Raw genomic sequence first — 17853 nt, forward strand, 5'->3', positions numbered from 1 at the left:
AAATTAAACATGAATAGAAAATGGAGCATCAAAGCTCATTTCAAAATAGATCAGACTCACTTTTATTATGTTTTGTAATTAGAATTAATATTTATATCTTAACTCGCACTTCAAACTCAACATATCAATTAATATACCTTTCCTAATTGAAACTAAAAGTAAATGTCAAAATGGCTTATATAAATGATCTGTAATTGTTAATAGATTTTAAAAACTATTTATACATAAAACAATCAAATTCGTCACCAAATAAGTTCAAGGCCAAAATATTTGGACGATTAATGCAATTGCAGATATGACATAACTGATAACTAATAAACACAGTTGTACAATCCTTGAAACCAACATATAATTCGTTGAATTCATTAACCAAGCCATTAAACTTTCTGTAGATAAAAGACGCTTCTCTCCATTACATGGAAAAGATAATGTACTCACAACTAAAGTGATATTGTGAGTTTTGATGTTCAAACAAGTAATGATCAAATATAAAATACAAATCAATAAAACTACAAGGTGTAGCAGATAATTCACACGGTAAAGTTCCCAATGATACTTCAGTTCTCCAAGAAAGTCATACATTATCGTCTTCGTAGAGTCCTTGTCTGAGAGGTGACCTGGTAATCAACAATTTAAGAAATCTTTTAGTTCTGTTCTTCAATCTTAAAAATCAGATATACTCAACTTTCAATGATTTCAGCCTTTAAAGAGGAAAGCATTTATATGACAAAAGTAAAGGAACATTCAGAAAAGTTCCCTCTACAAACCGTTTCTTTCTGTTGTCGAGCCTTGTGAGAACTCCTTGTATGAGGGATCTGCTTGGTATTATTTTCTTTCTCTTCATCTAGGACTGATCCTTCTGACTCTTCAGCCGGGAGTTTAAGCTGTACTGCTTTCTTACGTCGAGGTAATCCTGTCACAATACAAAGCCATGAGATTAGCAGGAACGTCTCTTCTCAAAGCAATCAATGATATCAATTCTATAAATGGCCATTTCCATACTCAAGCACAATTGTCCAAATTAAGCCCAGGATTTTTCCAGTACCTTTGATACCTGCGTCCCCTAAGTCGATTTTCAAAGGAGTGGTTTCAGCTTTCTGTTCATTATCAGATACAGGTTTATAATTGGATACAATCTCACCTATATTGTCATGTGAAATACTTGATATACTTGAGTTGTCATCAGGAAGCTCTATCCCAGGCTGAACAACATTAGCTTCAGCTGGTCGGATACCCGGGAATTCGCCCGCTTCCTTCGTTACGGGCTCCTCCAGCTTGGGATTCCTTCTCGATTGCTGAAGAATACAAATTCTCTCAATAAAGTGAAACAAGGCATTCAAATGAATCCAGTTCCCTAAAAGAAAAACTAGAAATTCATCTGAACTCACCTTTTTCATAGGTTTTCCGTTCCTACAGCTTTTGGTAGCAGATGGAGATATGTCATTTTCCAAATGGCTTTCACCATTCGTACTTCTAGAGGCGGCAGCATCTCCAGGCTCGGATATGATTGATTCGTGGCTTTCAACATCCTCTGAAACATCTGCAAAACTTATTAGCATCAGTATTCCAGGAACAGAATGCTCCTTTTGTGCATAAGCCAATTGCAAAGGATGTCTTTTCCATGCAGAAGATTTTGGATATGCATAGTAATGTCCTGTGAAAAAGCCTATACCAAAAGTTCAGAGATTCAAAGCGCCATGCACAAGTGTTCTTGAAAAGGTGAAAGTAAAAAGAAACGTAAATAGACTATTATAATTCATATCTTACCTCCCCCTGTGCTTTCCTCTGATGTATTCTTGGAACTACCAATATCCTCCTTATTAACCTCATCGTCCTGAGACTCTATTTTTCTCTCACAACTTGTTTCGTCTGAATTTGGCTTTTCCATTTCCACCTGACCAGATAATTTTTGCTGATGCGCCATAGCATTTTGTGCCGTTATTTCCAGCTCTTTTCTCTCTTCATGACTCTTGACAAGCTTCACTTCAAAGTCCTCTACAAAAGACTTCACTTCAGGTTTTGCAAACTTTTTGGCCTGACAACCAGTGTTAGAGATTCCAAGCCCTTTTAGTATTCATTCCAAAAATGGCCACAAAAAAAGCACGAAACAAAGAAAGCTTTGTGCATTGCTTACCTTATTGGATATACTTTTGAAGTAATCAATAACAGCATCCTCGGATAAAGCGTGTTCATAGTTTTTGAACAAATCTGCTAGCTTCTTGAACCCTTTTTCAGTGTAAGTGAGTTGAGAAAGACAGTAAGCAATATCAACCCATTGCTTTTTATCTAGAAAATATGAAATCCAAGGATTTATGTCAGAGTTGAAGCACACATATTGTAAAATCAATTGAATGACATGACGAACATTATTGACAATAATGCCTATAACATAGGTACTACTACAGGAGAAGAAATAGAACTGGCAAAAGTTAAACTAGCAAATAATCCCCACTACAAATAACTGATCAACATTGGAACAATGTAAAAAATACACCCAACATTCAAGACGGCAAGCAGTAAACACTAGAGTAGAAAAGGAAAGAGAAGAAAAGGTCAAAAACAATTGTGCCTGTTATTCCAGAGAACCGATGACAGAGCTTCTCAATTAGACCTTCCATTTGTTTATCCTGTCATGCAAAAGAATTAAAGTGGTAATGACATGTATCATGATAAGCACTAATTCCCAAATGAAAAAACAGGCATCACAAGCCTTTTGTTTCTACTTGCATTGATTATAAATTCTGAATATTCCAATAGAATATAAATAAAGGCGAGATGGACTACAACAACAGAATACGTTTTGACATGTTAATTGTGGTATTAATCAAATCAATCTTCAAAGACTTTCTTCCATATTCAAGTTACTGTTGCTCATCAGACTTAATCAAGCTGAAATATATATTTCCAAGAATTAAGTATAATTTCATAAGGATTAATCATACGAACCTTCTTTATAGAATCAATCAAGAACTGCATAATATTGCAGAAAGTTTCTTCTGATAGGTTTTGGCATGAAAGTCGACTGAGAATGTCAGGTAAAAGATTGTAAATTGGGTTGCTTCCTGCAATCAAAAACAAAGAATAGTTTGGATATATGTAGGCAGCATGAATTTGAATGTGATAATATAGAAGAAATAAATGATGGATTATAAATGAAATCAAAACAAAAGGTGCCTCACCCTTCTTTGACAATTCATGGAAAAAAAGTTTCACAAGATTAGAGATACGAGGGTCTTCATCCTCCAGCCGAAGAGCCATTTCGCTTATGTACCCTTTGACCTACAAAATCATCACTTTTCCCTTAGTGGGCTTGCTCAATTTCTTTTATAAAATTAACTAGATAATCAGACATGATCTACATTAAAATACCTTCATCATATCATTTAATATGAGGTGTGACAAAACTAGCACTGCATTCTTTCGCACAGATATTGACGGATCACTAAGACGAGCATACATATGCTCGGTCCAAGGTTCTAAATGGTTAGGAAACCGTACTGCCAGATCACCCAGAGCAATGACGCAATTTGATCGAACAGTTTCCGACACAGCATTTTGGGCAACAGTGAATAGTAACTGTAGATTCGCGTCGCTGCAAAATTTTGAACATTCAATTTTCGTTTTTCAGTCTTTAAGTTGATACTTCTGCAAAAACAACAATTAGTTGGCATACTTCCAAGAGTAATAAAAAACATATGTACAGGAACTGGACAAAATACCAGAAATCGGGGTCAACAACCATTAGCTTGCAAAGAGCTAGCATAGCTGACGCCTGCAGTCTTGGAAACTACAATGTGAAAGTGCGCGTATAAGTTGATACCCTCACATACAGACAATACTTAAATTTTCTAAAACCACTGAAATCTTAAGGCATGAATCGTTCATTATGAAGAAAGAATACAAGCAGCCCTACCTTCTGCAACAGAGCAAAATCTTTACAAATCTTTGCAATAATAGGAGCACATATTCCGATTATAAACTTTTGGTTTTGTCCGCCTGTAATAATTTCCTTCTCTGCTTTCTCTGCAAGGGAATCAAGCCTTGCATCTTCAGATGCAGAAACGCCCAATTCAGCATTGATATTGCATTCCTGGTATGTCACTGGCAGTTAGCATATAATGTACTTTTGTATAACTCGCAAACCAGTAGACAAAAAATGCATAATGAGACAATGAAGTTATCCCCGCCTAGACCTACGGGAGTTGAACTTAAACACTCACCTCTGTTGCTTTTTCGGAAGACTGTGACAAATCAGCATCAGTTTCGGATGCTTGTGACTCAGCTGCTGCTCTCTGTTTGTCTGCTTTCTGTTTTCTAACTTTTCGCACGGAGGATTCTATATAAACCAAGTGTTTCAAGGCTACATGACTCACAATGAACAGAAATCTACTTAACTTGGTAACGCCCACTGATGAAGAACAGTGGGGAAGAGATGCCTCATCCACCTGATTCTCACTATCCGGGGCCAATTGTTCAAATGTCTCATTTTGTCCAAAAACACTTGCATGAAACCTTCTTATGATGTCAGCCAAAAACATTTCTGGCTTCGGATGCAGTACATAGATAGCATTTATGGCCTGCTCAGCTGCAGAATACCAGCTCTGTTCAGTAAGCCCTTGGCCAATTAGTAAACTTTTTAAGGAATTGAAAACTCGGCTATGACGTGATATGAGACTTCCTCGATCTTCTTCAGAGAGTCTTTGAAGAGCAATGCAGGCTGTCCTTGCAAGCAATGGATCCTCCTTTGCCCATCGTCCAAACCCAATGTCAATAATATTCAACAAATGTGAACTCAGGACCTTTGGAGACGATTTTGCAGCCATGCATAGCACTGATAAAGCTCCACGACTTAGCTCTGCAGATACTCCATTCACATTAAATGTGAAAAAATCCCACAAAGCAGATATCTGTGAGAAATAAAAAAGAATAAATGTCTTAAATAGCAATAAATGAATATTGCAAAATCAGTTATAAATGATGCTCCTTTCTTGATTCCCGCATGCTAAAGGAGAAAATGGGCAGCTATCGAGCACGTAGTATTGTACCATGAATGCAAACTTTGCCTAGGTCCGGCCAGAGTCATTGCAGTTGAGAAGAATGAACTATCTATAAATAAAAGAAACTCCTTTATGGCCCAACCTTACAAACCCAAGAAAACTAGCGCATCTCCTTACAAGCATTACATCAAATAAAGAAAAGTATGCACATTAGAACATAAATAAGGACCGACCAATAAAAACTACGATCTTGCTTCTAGATGACCAGTCAAATATTTAGAGTAGAGTTAATATTATACGTACTGTTCCAGAAGGAATGTCTCCTTTCGAAACCAGTATGCCAATTATATATTCAAGTGCTGCAATATCTCCAACGCTTGCATCTATCGTGATATTTATCAGATTTGATGCAGTTTCCATTGAGTTTTTCTTTATGTATATTGTAATGAAGGCACCCTCAACAGCCTCATAGATAGCTTTCTCTTGAGAGAAGACCTACAGGGCAATCAACCAACTTCTGTCAATGACCTTTGATTTGGCAATTCAATAGAACCTCGCATCTAACATAGATAATAACATTTTTAAAACAAAGCAAATCTATAGGAGGATTGAAATCTTTCAATAAAGTGAATTTAACCATAATATATTGAATATCATGTAAACAAGCATAATGGTTAAAATTTAAACCAAGGGTAGCATTTTGCGAAGACATGAGTCCGCTCCATCCACCAGAAATTGTCTGCAACGCATCAAAAATTGAATACTGTGTTCAACATCAGTGGCTGCAGGAGATGCTAATAGTTGCACAAGAACGGGCATTGTTGATGACATGCATTTTGCAAACCGTACACCTGCTTCAAGAGATGCAACCAATGCCCTGGTTTGTTCTAAACTCCCAACATCAGGAGTGTTGTCATCGTTGTCAACCCCATTCTCAACTTGAGACGGACCGCTGTCTTCAACACAGTTTTGTTCTGTCTCCTCATTTTTGTCAGGAGATGGATGTTCTTCAGCTACATTGCCATTCAAATCATTATTGATTTCCCCTTCCTCATTTTCAGAGATCTCAGTCTTGACTACCACATCATTTTCTTCATTATCATGTGATGTACTTGGAGGTGTCATTCCAGTAAGTTTTTGCTTGTATTTCTCTAGTGTTGCTTCAAATGTAGCAGTACGAAGCTGCGGCCCAAATGGATTATACTGCAACAATGTACTCAATAAATTCAATGCACTTTTCCTTACCATTGCAGCTTTGTCTTCGAGTCTACCTGCTGCTATTTCTGACACCTGATTCCATAGCCCAATGGAAACAGAATGTTCTTCACATAGTTCAGCCCAGGTTTGAAGTACACGACTTCTTGTGTATGCAGAAACATCACGACATCTTTCAAGCAAAATATCTAGCATTGCCTGCTTGCTGCGGAGCCTATGTGTACTGCTACAAGATTTCCCATCATTATCTTTAAATGCCTTAGCAATTAACTTACCAAACACTCCTACAAGTGAGCTTCTTATCTTATACGATTCACCACCAAAATGAGGCATCAAAATCCCCACATTTGTTGACATGAGCTTTGGCATTCGATCTGCAAGTTCAACAAGAAATCGGCCTACATTTTCCGCACCACTGGCATCCCTAGCATAATCTTTAGGACTCATCCGTCCTATTTCTCTTATCAACGAAACTGCTAAACTCCCATCATTGTACTTTGCCTCTGCTTGAGCAACTGCATCAGCCATATGCTGTGGCAGAAAATCATACTTGTGAATGAGATGTAAAATGGAAGCAGATGACTGCATTGTGTAGTGATACTTGGTAGCACATGCACCGACGATTTTGCATAGTGCATCTTTTGTCTCCTTGTTTTTCAAAAGAGACGGTTTTTCGAACAGAGAAAATGCACCTCTAGATTAAAGAAACATATAATGCTTATTAGCAAAGTCCATAATCAACAAACACAATAAGAATAAATAAAGTTGTCAGTCAGATTTTTTAATGACCAAAAAATTACCAAAATATCAATATCAAAAGTTGCAAGGATTTACTTTGCTACAAAAGCAAGGAAGTTTTCTTCTGGATCAGACTGTCCATAAAGCTGTTTAATGTTGGTTTCCACAGCTGTAGCCAATATTGAGATAATTTTCGAGCAGTGAACTTCCCAATTCCATTCTTGGGGAATGTGTTTTTTGCGAGAATTCTTCTCCTATAAATCAACAGGATTTCCAGAAGTAAGCTGTCATGAGTATATTTCAATAGAGTACAAAGAGCATAAAGGATATAGGCTTTCCTCACTATATATTTATAAACAGTTACTATCAAACTACATATCTGAATTATTCTCTACATAAAAGCCATTTCCAACTTATGGACATATCAATACATTTTTAATTACTTTGAATTGATTCTGTTTGAACTCAGTAGGCAACTCCGGATTATATCAGTTAAAAGCATGTCATCGTTTTTCATCATTTTAAATCAACTTGAAAAGCTTTGTAAAAGCAGATTTTTATTCATATTTCAACATTCAGGATATATATATATATATATATATATTAAATTCATTAATAGTAAATGAAGAAAACAAGTTCATTCTTAAAAAGAAGCTTTAAATAATCAAGTAGTATACCTTATCATAATTTTTATAGCTATTAAAACCGAACTATCAATTATATAAAACAAAATAATCTAATTCTTCCCTACCAAAAACACATGTTTGTTCCTGAAAATAAAGCATAACAAATCAAAAGTAAAATTATCATCTTAAACAATTATTGCTTCCCAATTAGTGTCTCACTTTGTGCAAACCCATTAGTGAGCACTGTATCTCACTTTTGTTGTGTAATGTCCCTATTTTCGAATAGAATTTAATAATTAATAATAATAATAAAATTAAAAAATTAAATTAAAATTAAAATATAAAAAAAATATATCTAAATATAATTAAAATTTAATTAAGTTAATGAAGGGCCAAAAAATATGAAATGAAAAGTTGTGACTTCCTCGAAGGGAGAAGATTACCTCATTTGAGTGAGGAGAGGGGTGGAATAAAAAGTGTAGAACAAATTTAATAAGAAGTGCAAATCTAATTGTGAAAGGTTGTGTCCTTTCAAAAGACAGAAATAATGAAGACTTACACTCTTTCAAAGAATGCTAATGGTAAAAAGGTGTGTTTCTTGTCGAAAGACATACATGATGAGGTGTGACCCCTCCCTCTCATTGAGATATAAAGAAAAGGAATCAAAAGCATCTAGAGAGATCACCGTCGATTAGATCATATCAGAACTGCTATTAAGTTACAGGCAGTAACACCCTTGTTCTTGGTATGCGTGGGGACTGTCATGTCCCAGTCTTGATGCCATGTCACCCTCTATCAATGTAGAAGAAGTACGACAGCTTGGAATAAAGTAGCAATTCACTTTGGAAGACTAGTGACTTGTCAATGCAATGCTCGGGGATAACATTAAGATAAAATAGCGATTCTAAGATGGCGATGATGATTAGAATTAATAGAATTAACAACTGGTTTAAGGCAGCGATTTTTAAAGAGTAGTTAATTAAATAAATGAAGAAGCACGTGGAAGAGATATCATTCCTTGAAGAGAAAGGGAATCGCTTAAGGGTCACAACCCTCCAACAAGGTTGAGGGATATTTAAGAGTTAGAAAAGCATCATCCAAGGGGCATCGAACAACAAATAATAGGAAGACAATCAAATAAGAAAAGAAATCTCATTGCAGAGATATCATGAGTAATCAGCAAGCTTTGTTAATTACACAGTGCTAGATTCTTTTAAAGCTTTCGTGCAATCTGCCATCCCATTATGGGGGGAATAAGAAAGTAATATCAGATCGAATGGTCCTTGAGGAAGGGAACAGGAAAAAGAGATCGAATCTGCAGCTACTGTTAGGATAAGACAATATTCTGGAGTGGAGTTATGTGCATAACTTTGTTAATATTCTCAGCATATTATTATGGATAGCAAATCGTCTTCAAGACTATTCACTGCATATTATCTCCTGCACATACTATGTAATCTATTATGATTATATTAGGTAGGGGAACTGCTGTATAAGGCACCCTACACTACATGATTATATCAGGTAGAGGAACTGTTGTACAAGGGCACCCTACATGGATCATATTGATTAGGGGAATTGTTATATAAGACACCCTACATGATCATATTGAGTAGGGGAACTGTTATAAGACACCCTACATGATCATAATGAGGAAGGGAACAGTTAAATAAGACACCCTATATGATCATAATGAGTAGGTGAACTGTTGTATAAGACACCCTACATGATTATGCTTGAACAGTTAATCAAGACACCCTATCAACCCTGCATAATAGCACACGGTGTTGAGGTTGTCTCAATCATAAGATTATGTTTCTATCCCTGATTCTGAATCTCTTTTATGCTTTATTTAGTTATTTATGTATATAGTCGTTTATATGACCATTTCTTTATGTAATTGGTAGTATCTTTCTGACCCTGTTTTTCTCTGGTTGATTACAGCAAAGGCTAAGGTACTTCCCTAAACCCTTAACCTAAGAACATGAAACCATAATTAAAGTATTTTAAGGCACTTTATAAATAGGGGACATCACATGTTGATTATTCAATGTCTAAACCAATTATTATAAACATCTCTGAACATTTCATCTCCTAACTCTTTTGATTCAATATTGCTTCCTTGGAGTACATGAATGCTACCTAATGCACTACAAGCTATGGCTACACAAGAGGACAGCCAACAAGAAAAGGATAAACTGGTGTACAGAACCTAGATGAACACCTGGAGTACCGAGACTATTGTTAGTGTAACAACTTCTGTTACCTCCATAATTAACGGATCTGACTCCAGTCCTCTCCTTTGTTTATGGTGATAAACTGAAGATTGCATTCTCCGGTGGACTTACGGTGATTTTATGTTTGCATGCTCATATGTAAGCCTAACCGAGGTGAACAGCAATTGTTTACTCCACCTCTTTCACCGCTAGCTTAGATCAATGCGGTTGTTATGCTTTGCTTCTACCGTAAATTCTCCAATCATGTGGTGGATATTATTTGTGTAAATATGCATTTGCATAATGTAATACACAATGAATTACTAGAGTTTTTTTTTTCTGTTCTTTGTTCTGTTTTCTCTTGCAAGTTTTGTTTTCTCATTTCTAACTAGATCCAATCATGTGGTGGATATTATTTGTATAAATATGCATTTGCATAATGTAATACACAATGAATTACTAGAGTTTCTTTTCCTCTGTTCTTTTTCTTTTCCTCTGTTCTTTGTTCTGTTTTCTCTTGCAAGTTTTGTTTTCTCATTTCTAACTAGATCCGTATTCTGTTATGCAGAAAATTTCACAACTATCTCAATGTCAATCATAAAATGATTAGGTTTCTGATGAGAATTTTGTCACAATGTCGATCATAAAATGATTAGGTTTCTGATGAGAATTTTGCGGGTGTTATTTAGAGTTTTTAAAATTCCAACCATGTTTTATAGCATTCGTGTTTACCTTTTTGCATAAAGATCACTTTGAATGTGTTTACTTATGTTTGCAAGTGAAGTAAGAGAGATAATTACTGTATTAGAGAACGGTCAAGTTTTTGCAATGGATTTTTCTAAATTGGTGAAATCTGTCTTGCAATATTCTTTATGAATTTCTTTGGAGCTTTCTATAAACCTTTGCTGAGTAAGTGTACAACAGAAGTCTGTGAAATCCTCTGTTTAGATTAAGTATTTACAATTTACAAGGTCTTTTGTGTAAATCTCCAAAAGCCTTGCTTAGCTAAGTCTAATCAATAGACTAGGACAAGAATGCCTTTATAACAGTGGCTTCTGACAGTTATACTCAAGCTCGAAAATTCACTTCCTTCATATAAAGCACACATAATTTCTTTATTAAATAAAATGTGCTTACCTTTCCATTGTTTCTACGCGGCACAGGCTGCTCAGGTTGCGCTTCTTCAATGAAAACAATTGTCTGAAGAAAATAAGTGTAAATTTTAAGCACATTTCGACAGGAGCTTATCCGATCCTGCAGAGATGGGCCGTCGGAAGCAGAATGAGAGGAAAGCGTCGTTATATTAAGAAGCAGCACGCTAAAATTCGATCTGAGGCTTTCAATAAAGTATCCCTTGGCCGAGGGTTGGAGAAATTGGAATCCCTTAACAAGAGAGTATGTTTGATCAAATAGTTGCTGCTCCTCCACACAAAACAGATCCCTATCGGCCAAGTCAAATGCCACCCCTGAAAAACACAGAGCACGCTATATAACCCAAAACCTAACTGAAAATCACTATACAGTGGAGAATAAACTAAAGATGATCCATGGTGCGATCAAAAAGAGCATCAATTAACGGGAATTTGTTTATCCCCACTGTATGTTATCGAAGGCCGTCCAGCAAAGCGAATTTACAGATTAAAAATGCTGGAATGAAGTACGCTTTGAATGCTTATTTAACAACCCTCTTTTGTCAAGAGAAGTTGAAATTTTTCAAAACAATATTAGAAACTGAGAAAGTATAAAAGACAAACCCTTGACGAGCTCGTCTATTTCTGAAGGTGAAAGCGCGTCCAATTTAACAACATCTTGAGCGTAAAGGCGCTCTTCTTCGTCCGGAACATCTTCCAAATCTTTGAGAGTATCAGGAATCACAAAGCGAGGAGCCATGGCTCTTCTCTGACAATTCTTGTTCAGGATGATACAGGGGTTTTGGTTTGGTTTGTTTCTTCAAATTTTTTTCCCTCCCTGCGGACTTCAAATGTGTATTCAGCTCGATTTGAATGAGTGGCCATTGGTTGTACGGCTGCGCGCCTTGAGGCTGTGATTTGAATTTTTAAGTTTCTTTTTTGTTTTTATACCAAATTTTTGCTTTTGACCCTGGTTTGGAAAAGAGATAGATTTGTGTTTGTGAACCTTACAAAAATTGGGACAATGTTGTAAGCTCACATGGATTGGAGTATTTATTTCAATTAAATAAACGTAATTGATAAAGTATAAACTAATTTACATAAATGAGGAGCTAGTATTGATAATTCATTTAAAATAAATATGATAATTAAATGATAGGATAGATGACTTTATCTTTAAAAGTGACGATGGATATTGATGTGTGTTTAAGGTTTTGTAAAATTTTGTAAAATCTTTGTAAGTTAATCTTATTTTCCTTTGTCTAAGAGTTAGTGTGAAGTTTTCTTTTGTTTATCAGCATTTTTTGTTTCTATCAAAATCTTTATACTTGGTTTGAATGGAGGAGTTAAAATTGTCTATGTCGACGTGTTGGAGTGGTTTTAAAACTGCTATGGTTTCTTGAAATGGAATCAAGTGCCAATGTGAAATGTTGATAAGGAAGGGGCAATTAACACATCAAAAATTTAAGGTTGTTTGTGAATTGTTTGCTTTTGCGAACAAGCAAAAGAAAGATTAGTTAAGTGTTTTTGTTGTCAATGCATTGAGGAGGTTCTAAAACCTGTGTCAACTATCAACAAGGTTTTCATAGCCTTTTTGGAGCCCAATGAACTTTTTATGACTTTAAAAGAAAGTGAAGTGTTTAGATAAATGTTGAAACCTCGAGGTAGTTTTAAAACCCCTCCAACTTCTCAAAAGTGGACCAACTACCAACATATGGGAGTTGTTCATTATAAGGTGTCAATTCTTTAGCATGGTTCTAGGACCACCCAAAGTTTCAAACATGGGCTTTGTTCCCAATCGGGTTCTAGGTGGTGACACAAATGTTCTATAAAGCTTTTGAAAGAGTTATAGCTAGGTGGCTAGGTTCCAACAAGTACAAAGTTGATGAAAGAGATTTGAAGCTATCAAAGTTTTCCTAGGAACATGAAACCTCCAATAAGGCTTTTGAGCTCCATGTGTGCCTTTGATAAAAGATAAATAAGATGAGTTTTACATGTGGAGGAATTGTTAGTTAGTTTTGAAACAATAGTGGAGTTCGCATCGAGTTGTTGGGGGCTAACAATGAGGAAACAATGGAGCATAGTTTGAAATGGAATAAGGGTAGTTGTCGATTGTTTACGATGGTTCATAAACCATCTCCAAGTCTTGATATAGTTTTGAATACTCAAAGTGCAAGGAAACATTGGGCGAAGGCTTGTTATGATTTGCCCATTCTAATATCAAAAGAAGTATTAATAGAAGGTGATATCTCTTAAGGGTGTTTGATAATGAAGTATATGTTTTTTCAAAAGGTTTTAGGTCCCAAATGCAATGGCACTGCTATTACTCACCTACATTCTCACCATTGGTGTAGGGGAGGTCTTCCAACTACCTACATTAAATCCATTGCTCCTCTTAATTTCCTCTATAGCTCCAACAATTGCTTTTTAATCTGAGACATCCATTTTGGGCGAGGGTGCTTTCAGACCATGGATTTTCACAATGCTATTTAATGTTGCAAATTAGTGTTGGAAGCCTAGTTATGTGTAAGGTAAGTTTTGTCATTTAGAAGAGTGTTGGTTATTGGGTGGTCTCTAAATGCTAAAGAGCTTCCAATGTGTTATGAGGTAACCAAAAAGGTTATTCCAATTTGATTGTTGGAGTATAAGCATGTGGAATCAAAGGAGATTATTATTGTGAGTGGTTTTTTATTTAGAACGTCTCTATGCCATTAGGTGTATGTCTATGAGAGTTTCTTAGCTATAATTAGGAGTTTTTTGGATCTTATCACATTTGTTTGCATGAATGTAATGTTGGGTTAGATAATCATATCAAAAACCTTGCAAGCCTTGTAATGATCTTTTTCACCTTATATTTCAATGGACATAGTTATATTTGTAAGGAAGTTAAGTAGCGGAATACACTAACCTTGAGAGGAGGGTAATGCAAAAACTTTTATAGATCATCACAACAATTACAGAAAACAAAAATAGACATAACAACATTCAAACCACAACACAATGATTTGTGTGGGGAAAACCCTTTTGGGAGAAAAACCCCACACTCCAAAAGCTGCCCAATATATTATTCAACAATCAAAACAAATTACAATATACTTGTAGAGAAAACTCTTCACAGGAGTACCACTAATCAGAGATTTGGAGGTAACTCAATAGCCATAAGACTCTTCACGCAACCTCTATCTCACGCACCTCATATATAGGAGATACAATACAAGAAATCGTCAAACGGTATTACAAAACCATACCCTACGGTGTGATAAAACACACATCAACACGTGTCCCTCCCTTTTACAACTCATTTATGTGTCTAATACAAATTATATTTCCTATTTTAGGAGTACAAACTTTTGGAGGCCATAACTTGTGAACAGTGTGTTCGATTGATGGACCATTTGAAGCATCAGAAAGCTCGCAAAGTGCTCTATTGCCTCATAAACACTATGCCATTTACGCCCACTTTTCAGGGCGTTTCAAAGGGTCCAAAGTCCCCAAAATTAAGTATAAACCTTTAATCGTACCTCTCCAAAATGAAAACTTTAATATCTTCAAAACTAGTTGTGATCTTGTGACGAAACTTTACCGACATGCTTATCTAACCTAACCAACCATAAGCTTCTAGGAGAATTTTGCAACATTTTGTGCTTAAATGAAAACTTACTATAAATAGTAACCTCATGTAAATGCAAGGTTGAGACACCAATTTCCCAACAATATTTTGGATAGTTGAGCATGCTACATCTAAAATCTCAGAATATTTTTTGTATACAAATACTTAGCTCATTATTCTTTTGGTTTCAATTTATTCTTTGACTATGTTTCCCAAGGAGTAGGCACTAATCTAGAGCTATTTTACTAATGTCACATCATAAAAAAAATCATAAACATCTACCAGTATTGTAACAATTATTGAACACACCAGATACTGAGAGGGAGGCAATGAATCAATATCTTCACAAATTTAAACAATAAATTCTATTTTAATCAACGAGGAAACAATGGAAGATTGACATTTGATTATTTTAATCAAAATTTGGTTGAAGAATGTGTAAATAATTAATTAGTTTGATAAACCTAATATGTCTAATTAATAATCATAAGGGAGATTTTAGAGGAATTAAATAAAATTTGGTCTATTTATTAAATTTATGAGAGAAAGTTGGGGAAATGATTGAATTAATCAAATAAGTGATTTATTTAATTAAGGTAGGAAAACTAGAAGAAAATATTGAGTGAGTTAAATTAATTAAATATATAAGGGTAATTTATTTGAATAATATTGGAAGAAATGTTGCATCGGTTAACTACATAGTTAGAATGCATTTTATCATATTAGAAGGATGATCAAATGAATTAATTAAATAAACCTTGTTTGTTTAATTAATATTGGAAATGAATTTGTGGGGTAGACCTATTGTGATGAGGTGGAAATATGTTGAGAAAGAGGTGAAGAAAACTTGCAATATTAACTTATGTATGTGATAGCAATTCTAAAATGAGAATACCAAATTTGAAATATGTATGTGATTGCACATTCAACAAAAATAAAAGAATCAGGGAACCATAAAGATGCAAAATTTACCTGGAGAAACCCTTTCAGGGAAAAAAAATCCACACTAAAAAGACCACAAGTACATATTATTGATCTTCACCTCAAAAACATCCTATTACCTACAAGAACCCAACATAGTACTACCATTTCATGGATCCAAATTCTAAAAAATTGTGAGAGGGAAAATCATTGTGGTATCCCAAAACAAGAGGCAAGAAACCACTTGAGAAAACCCACATATAGGATAATAGATAGCCAATAGACATGATAATAAAATAATATATTTCAAATGGCTCCAACATGGGTTCCTAACCCATAGCAAAACTCTTCCACTTCTTAGATGCTCCATTACTCCTTGATGACTCTTCAAATCACCCAATAAACAACCTTTCATCTTCCAAATTTGGGCACCTAACTCATGATTCAAGTCACATTCCCAAAATGGATGCCTAGGAGGTGAATTTGCCCATTTTCTCTTATCTCAATCATTGACAGATATTCACCTCTTAAAGATGCAATCACAATTTGTCACGTAATACAATTGTTTAATATTTTTCCTCTCGTGTCTCCAAGAACGTGTTGCCAATATGTGTTGTCATTGATGTCAACTTGATGTCCGACAATATGTTTTGTCATTAAGGAGATGAATAGAATATGTATTGTGGTCATTGATGAACCAGATGATTTGTTTCTAGTATATTTGAGAGCAGTTGTGTCTCTAACACAGATGGTGTCTTGGGATCAGCATGAAAGACGATCCATGAGCTCAATAGTTATATCCATGTCATTACATTAGTCTGAAAGTCCATTGTAAATTGTATATGGTTACTCGTTGTTACTTATGTTGTATCCTTTGGTTGTGGGATTTTATTACATGTTTTAGGAGGTTGTTTCCTGACATTTGATCGGATTCATACCTATGATGTTGTGAAAATTCGTCAAAGTATTGAGCAATGTATCTTCCCAAGTTTGTCACTTGATATTGTGGTCTACATTCTACCGTATTACATGATTTGGTTATGCAATTTTGGAATTAAGTTGAGTGGTGTGTAAGGTACCTACTTCTAGGATTTCATGAGACAATACCCTCTACAACAAAATTTACAAGTGTTTGTTATTCGAGATACAATTTGACAATGTAACATGTCTTTGTTGAGTCATTCTTATATGGTGATTGGTATACTCCTATAGATTTGGTAGTATGTTAAGGATGGTGTAAGGGTTAAAAAATGCTAGTTTTAGATGAGTTGATGCTTTGCAGTGCAATATTCATTATGTTAATGTGACGCAGTTTGACCTGTTTACACTGTGTTTATCAATTCAATAAACTTACCTTTTGTGTCTACCTTTTGGTGATTTATTTATTCAGAAGATGATTGCATAGAGGTTGTAGATGATTTGTATTGTTTTATTTTTGGTCCAAGTAATGATTTTGGTATCTCCTTGATGGTGTAAAGGGTATTAGTTAACAGTTTTGACAACAATATTGATATTTCGGTCGACAAGTTGAGTTCTTTCAATTACGATTGACCCTGACCTACTCTAATTGCTTTGAAGGATGTGAGAAGATGTGTTTAAGGTTCAACTATGCCTTAGATTGATCTATAACCTAATCTTGGTGTGTGATATATATGTTTAAAGTCGACCTATATTTGGTCACACACTTCATTTGATGGGTCTTGTGGATGTCAACCTAATTAATGTTTTGGTGTGTTGCAAAGGGTATATAAGAAAGGATAAATTATTTGTGAGCATGTGGTTGAATTGTGTGGTGTATAAAAAAACGGTGATAAGTTAGTTAAATATGAAATGTCCAAAATTAATGCGACAAGGTAATTGTGCTACAAAGAGGACTACAACTTCAACATATGTTAGATGCTTCTACTATAGCAGTTTGTATTACATCTTTCATTGTAATATTCATGTATCTTGTTAGGAGATAATGTGTCTTCTTAGCAAATCTTTTCTATCTTGCCTTGGGGTAGTAAACCTCAACTTGCAAGTCCTTCTGGGAGCAGTTAGCTTCCTTGGGAGTATACCTAAAATAAATTGTAATTTTTGCTTCATATAGTGCGAGTTAACTCTCACCATGGTTTTTCCCTCCTTGGGTTTTTCACATAAAATATAAGTGTTCTGGTGTGATGAATGCTTTGTTTTTGTTCTTTGCTTCTACAAATTTATTTTGATATTTAAATGGTTAAAGAATGCATAAGTTTTAGTTAATGTTGATTCACTTCTCTTCCCACCTCAACATTTAGGTGTGTTCAATAGTTGGTATTAGAGAAGGTTTCCTAAGATAACAATCTAACAACTGAGGTAGATCCTACATTTGAATACAAAGAACAATGTTGAAAAGTAAAATTCTTCTGAAAGCAAATT

The 17853-nt window shown here is 35.1% G+C and overlaps 1 protein-coding gene across 2 annotated transcripts; it reads right to left on the minus strand.

Moving 5' to 3' along the window:
• Positions 1-335: 335 nt before the first annotated feature.
• On the minus strand, positions 336-11839 carry LOC131076488 (condensin-1 complex subunit CAP-D2). Of its 2 annotated transcripts, none has more exons than XM_058013701.2 (18): positions 11547-11839; positions 10930-11258; positions 7047-7204; positions 5685-6906; positions 5301-5492; positions 4221-4907; positions 3914-4090; positions 3720-3787; positions 3370-3592; positions 3180-3279; positions 2947-3062; positions 2570-2627; positions 2135-2286; positions 1768-2035; positions 1389-1540; positions 1142-1295; positions 768-913; positions 336-617 (listed from the first exon to the last, which is right to left on the minus strand). In XM_058013701.2, exons 1-18 carry the CDS (start codon positions 11680-11682, stop codon positions 582-584), a joined length of 4374 nt encoding a protein of 1457 aa, XP_057869684.2. In that variant the 5' UTR covers positions 11683-11839; the 3' UTR covers positions 336-581. The 2 variants fall into 2 exon arrangements, with proteins under 2 accessions (XP_057869684.2, XP_057869683.2); XM_058013700.2 differs by having other exon boundaries at positions 1046-1295.
• Positions 11840-17853: the final 6014 nt, after the last annotated feature.

This window comes from Cryptomeria japonica, chromosome 5 (assembly GCF_030272615.1).
Source record: "Cryptomeria japonica chromosome 5, Sugi_1.0, whole genome shotgun sequence".
Classification (NCBI taxonomy): domain Eukaryota; kingdom Viridiplantae; phylum Streptophyta; class Pinopsida; order Cupressales; family Cupressaceae; genus Cryptomeria; species Cryptomeria japonica.

What these genes read in the sequence shown, in the direction of transcription:
- LOC131076488 (XM_058013700.2), bottom strand. Translation starts at nt 11,682, where the DNA reads ATGGCTCCTCGCTTTGTGATTCCTGATACTCTCAAAGATTTGGAAGAT. An exon ending in ATTTTGCTCTGTTGCAGAAG is followed by an intron (nt 3,788 to 3,913) that starts GTAGGGCTGCTT and finishes TTCACATTGTAG; the next exon opens with TTTCCAAGACTGCAGGCGTC. An exon ending in GTTGTTGACCCCGATTTCTG is followed by an intron (nt 3,593 to 3,719) that starts GTATTTTGTCCA and finishes AAAATTTTGCAG; the next exon opens with CGACGCGAATCTACAGTTAC.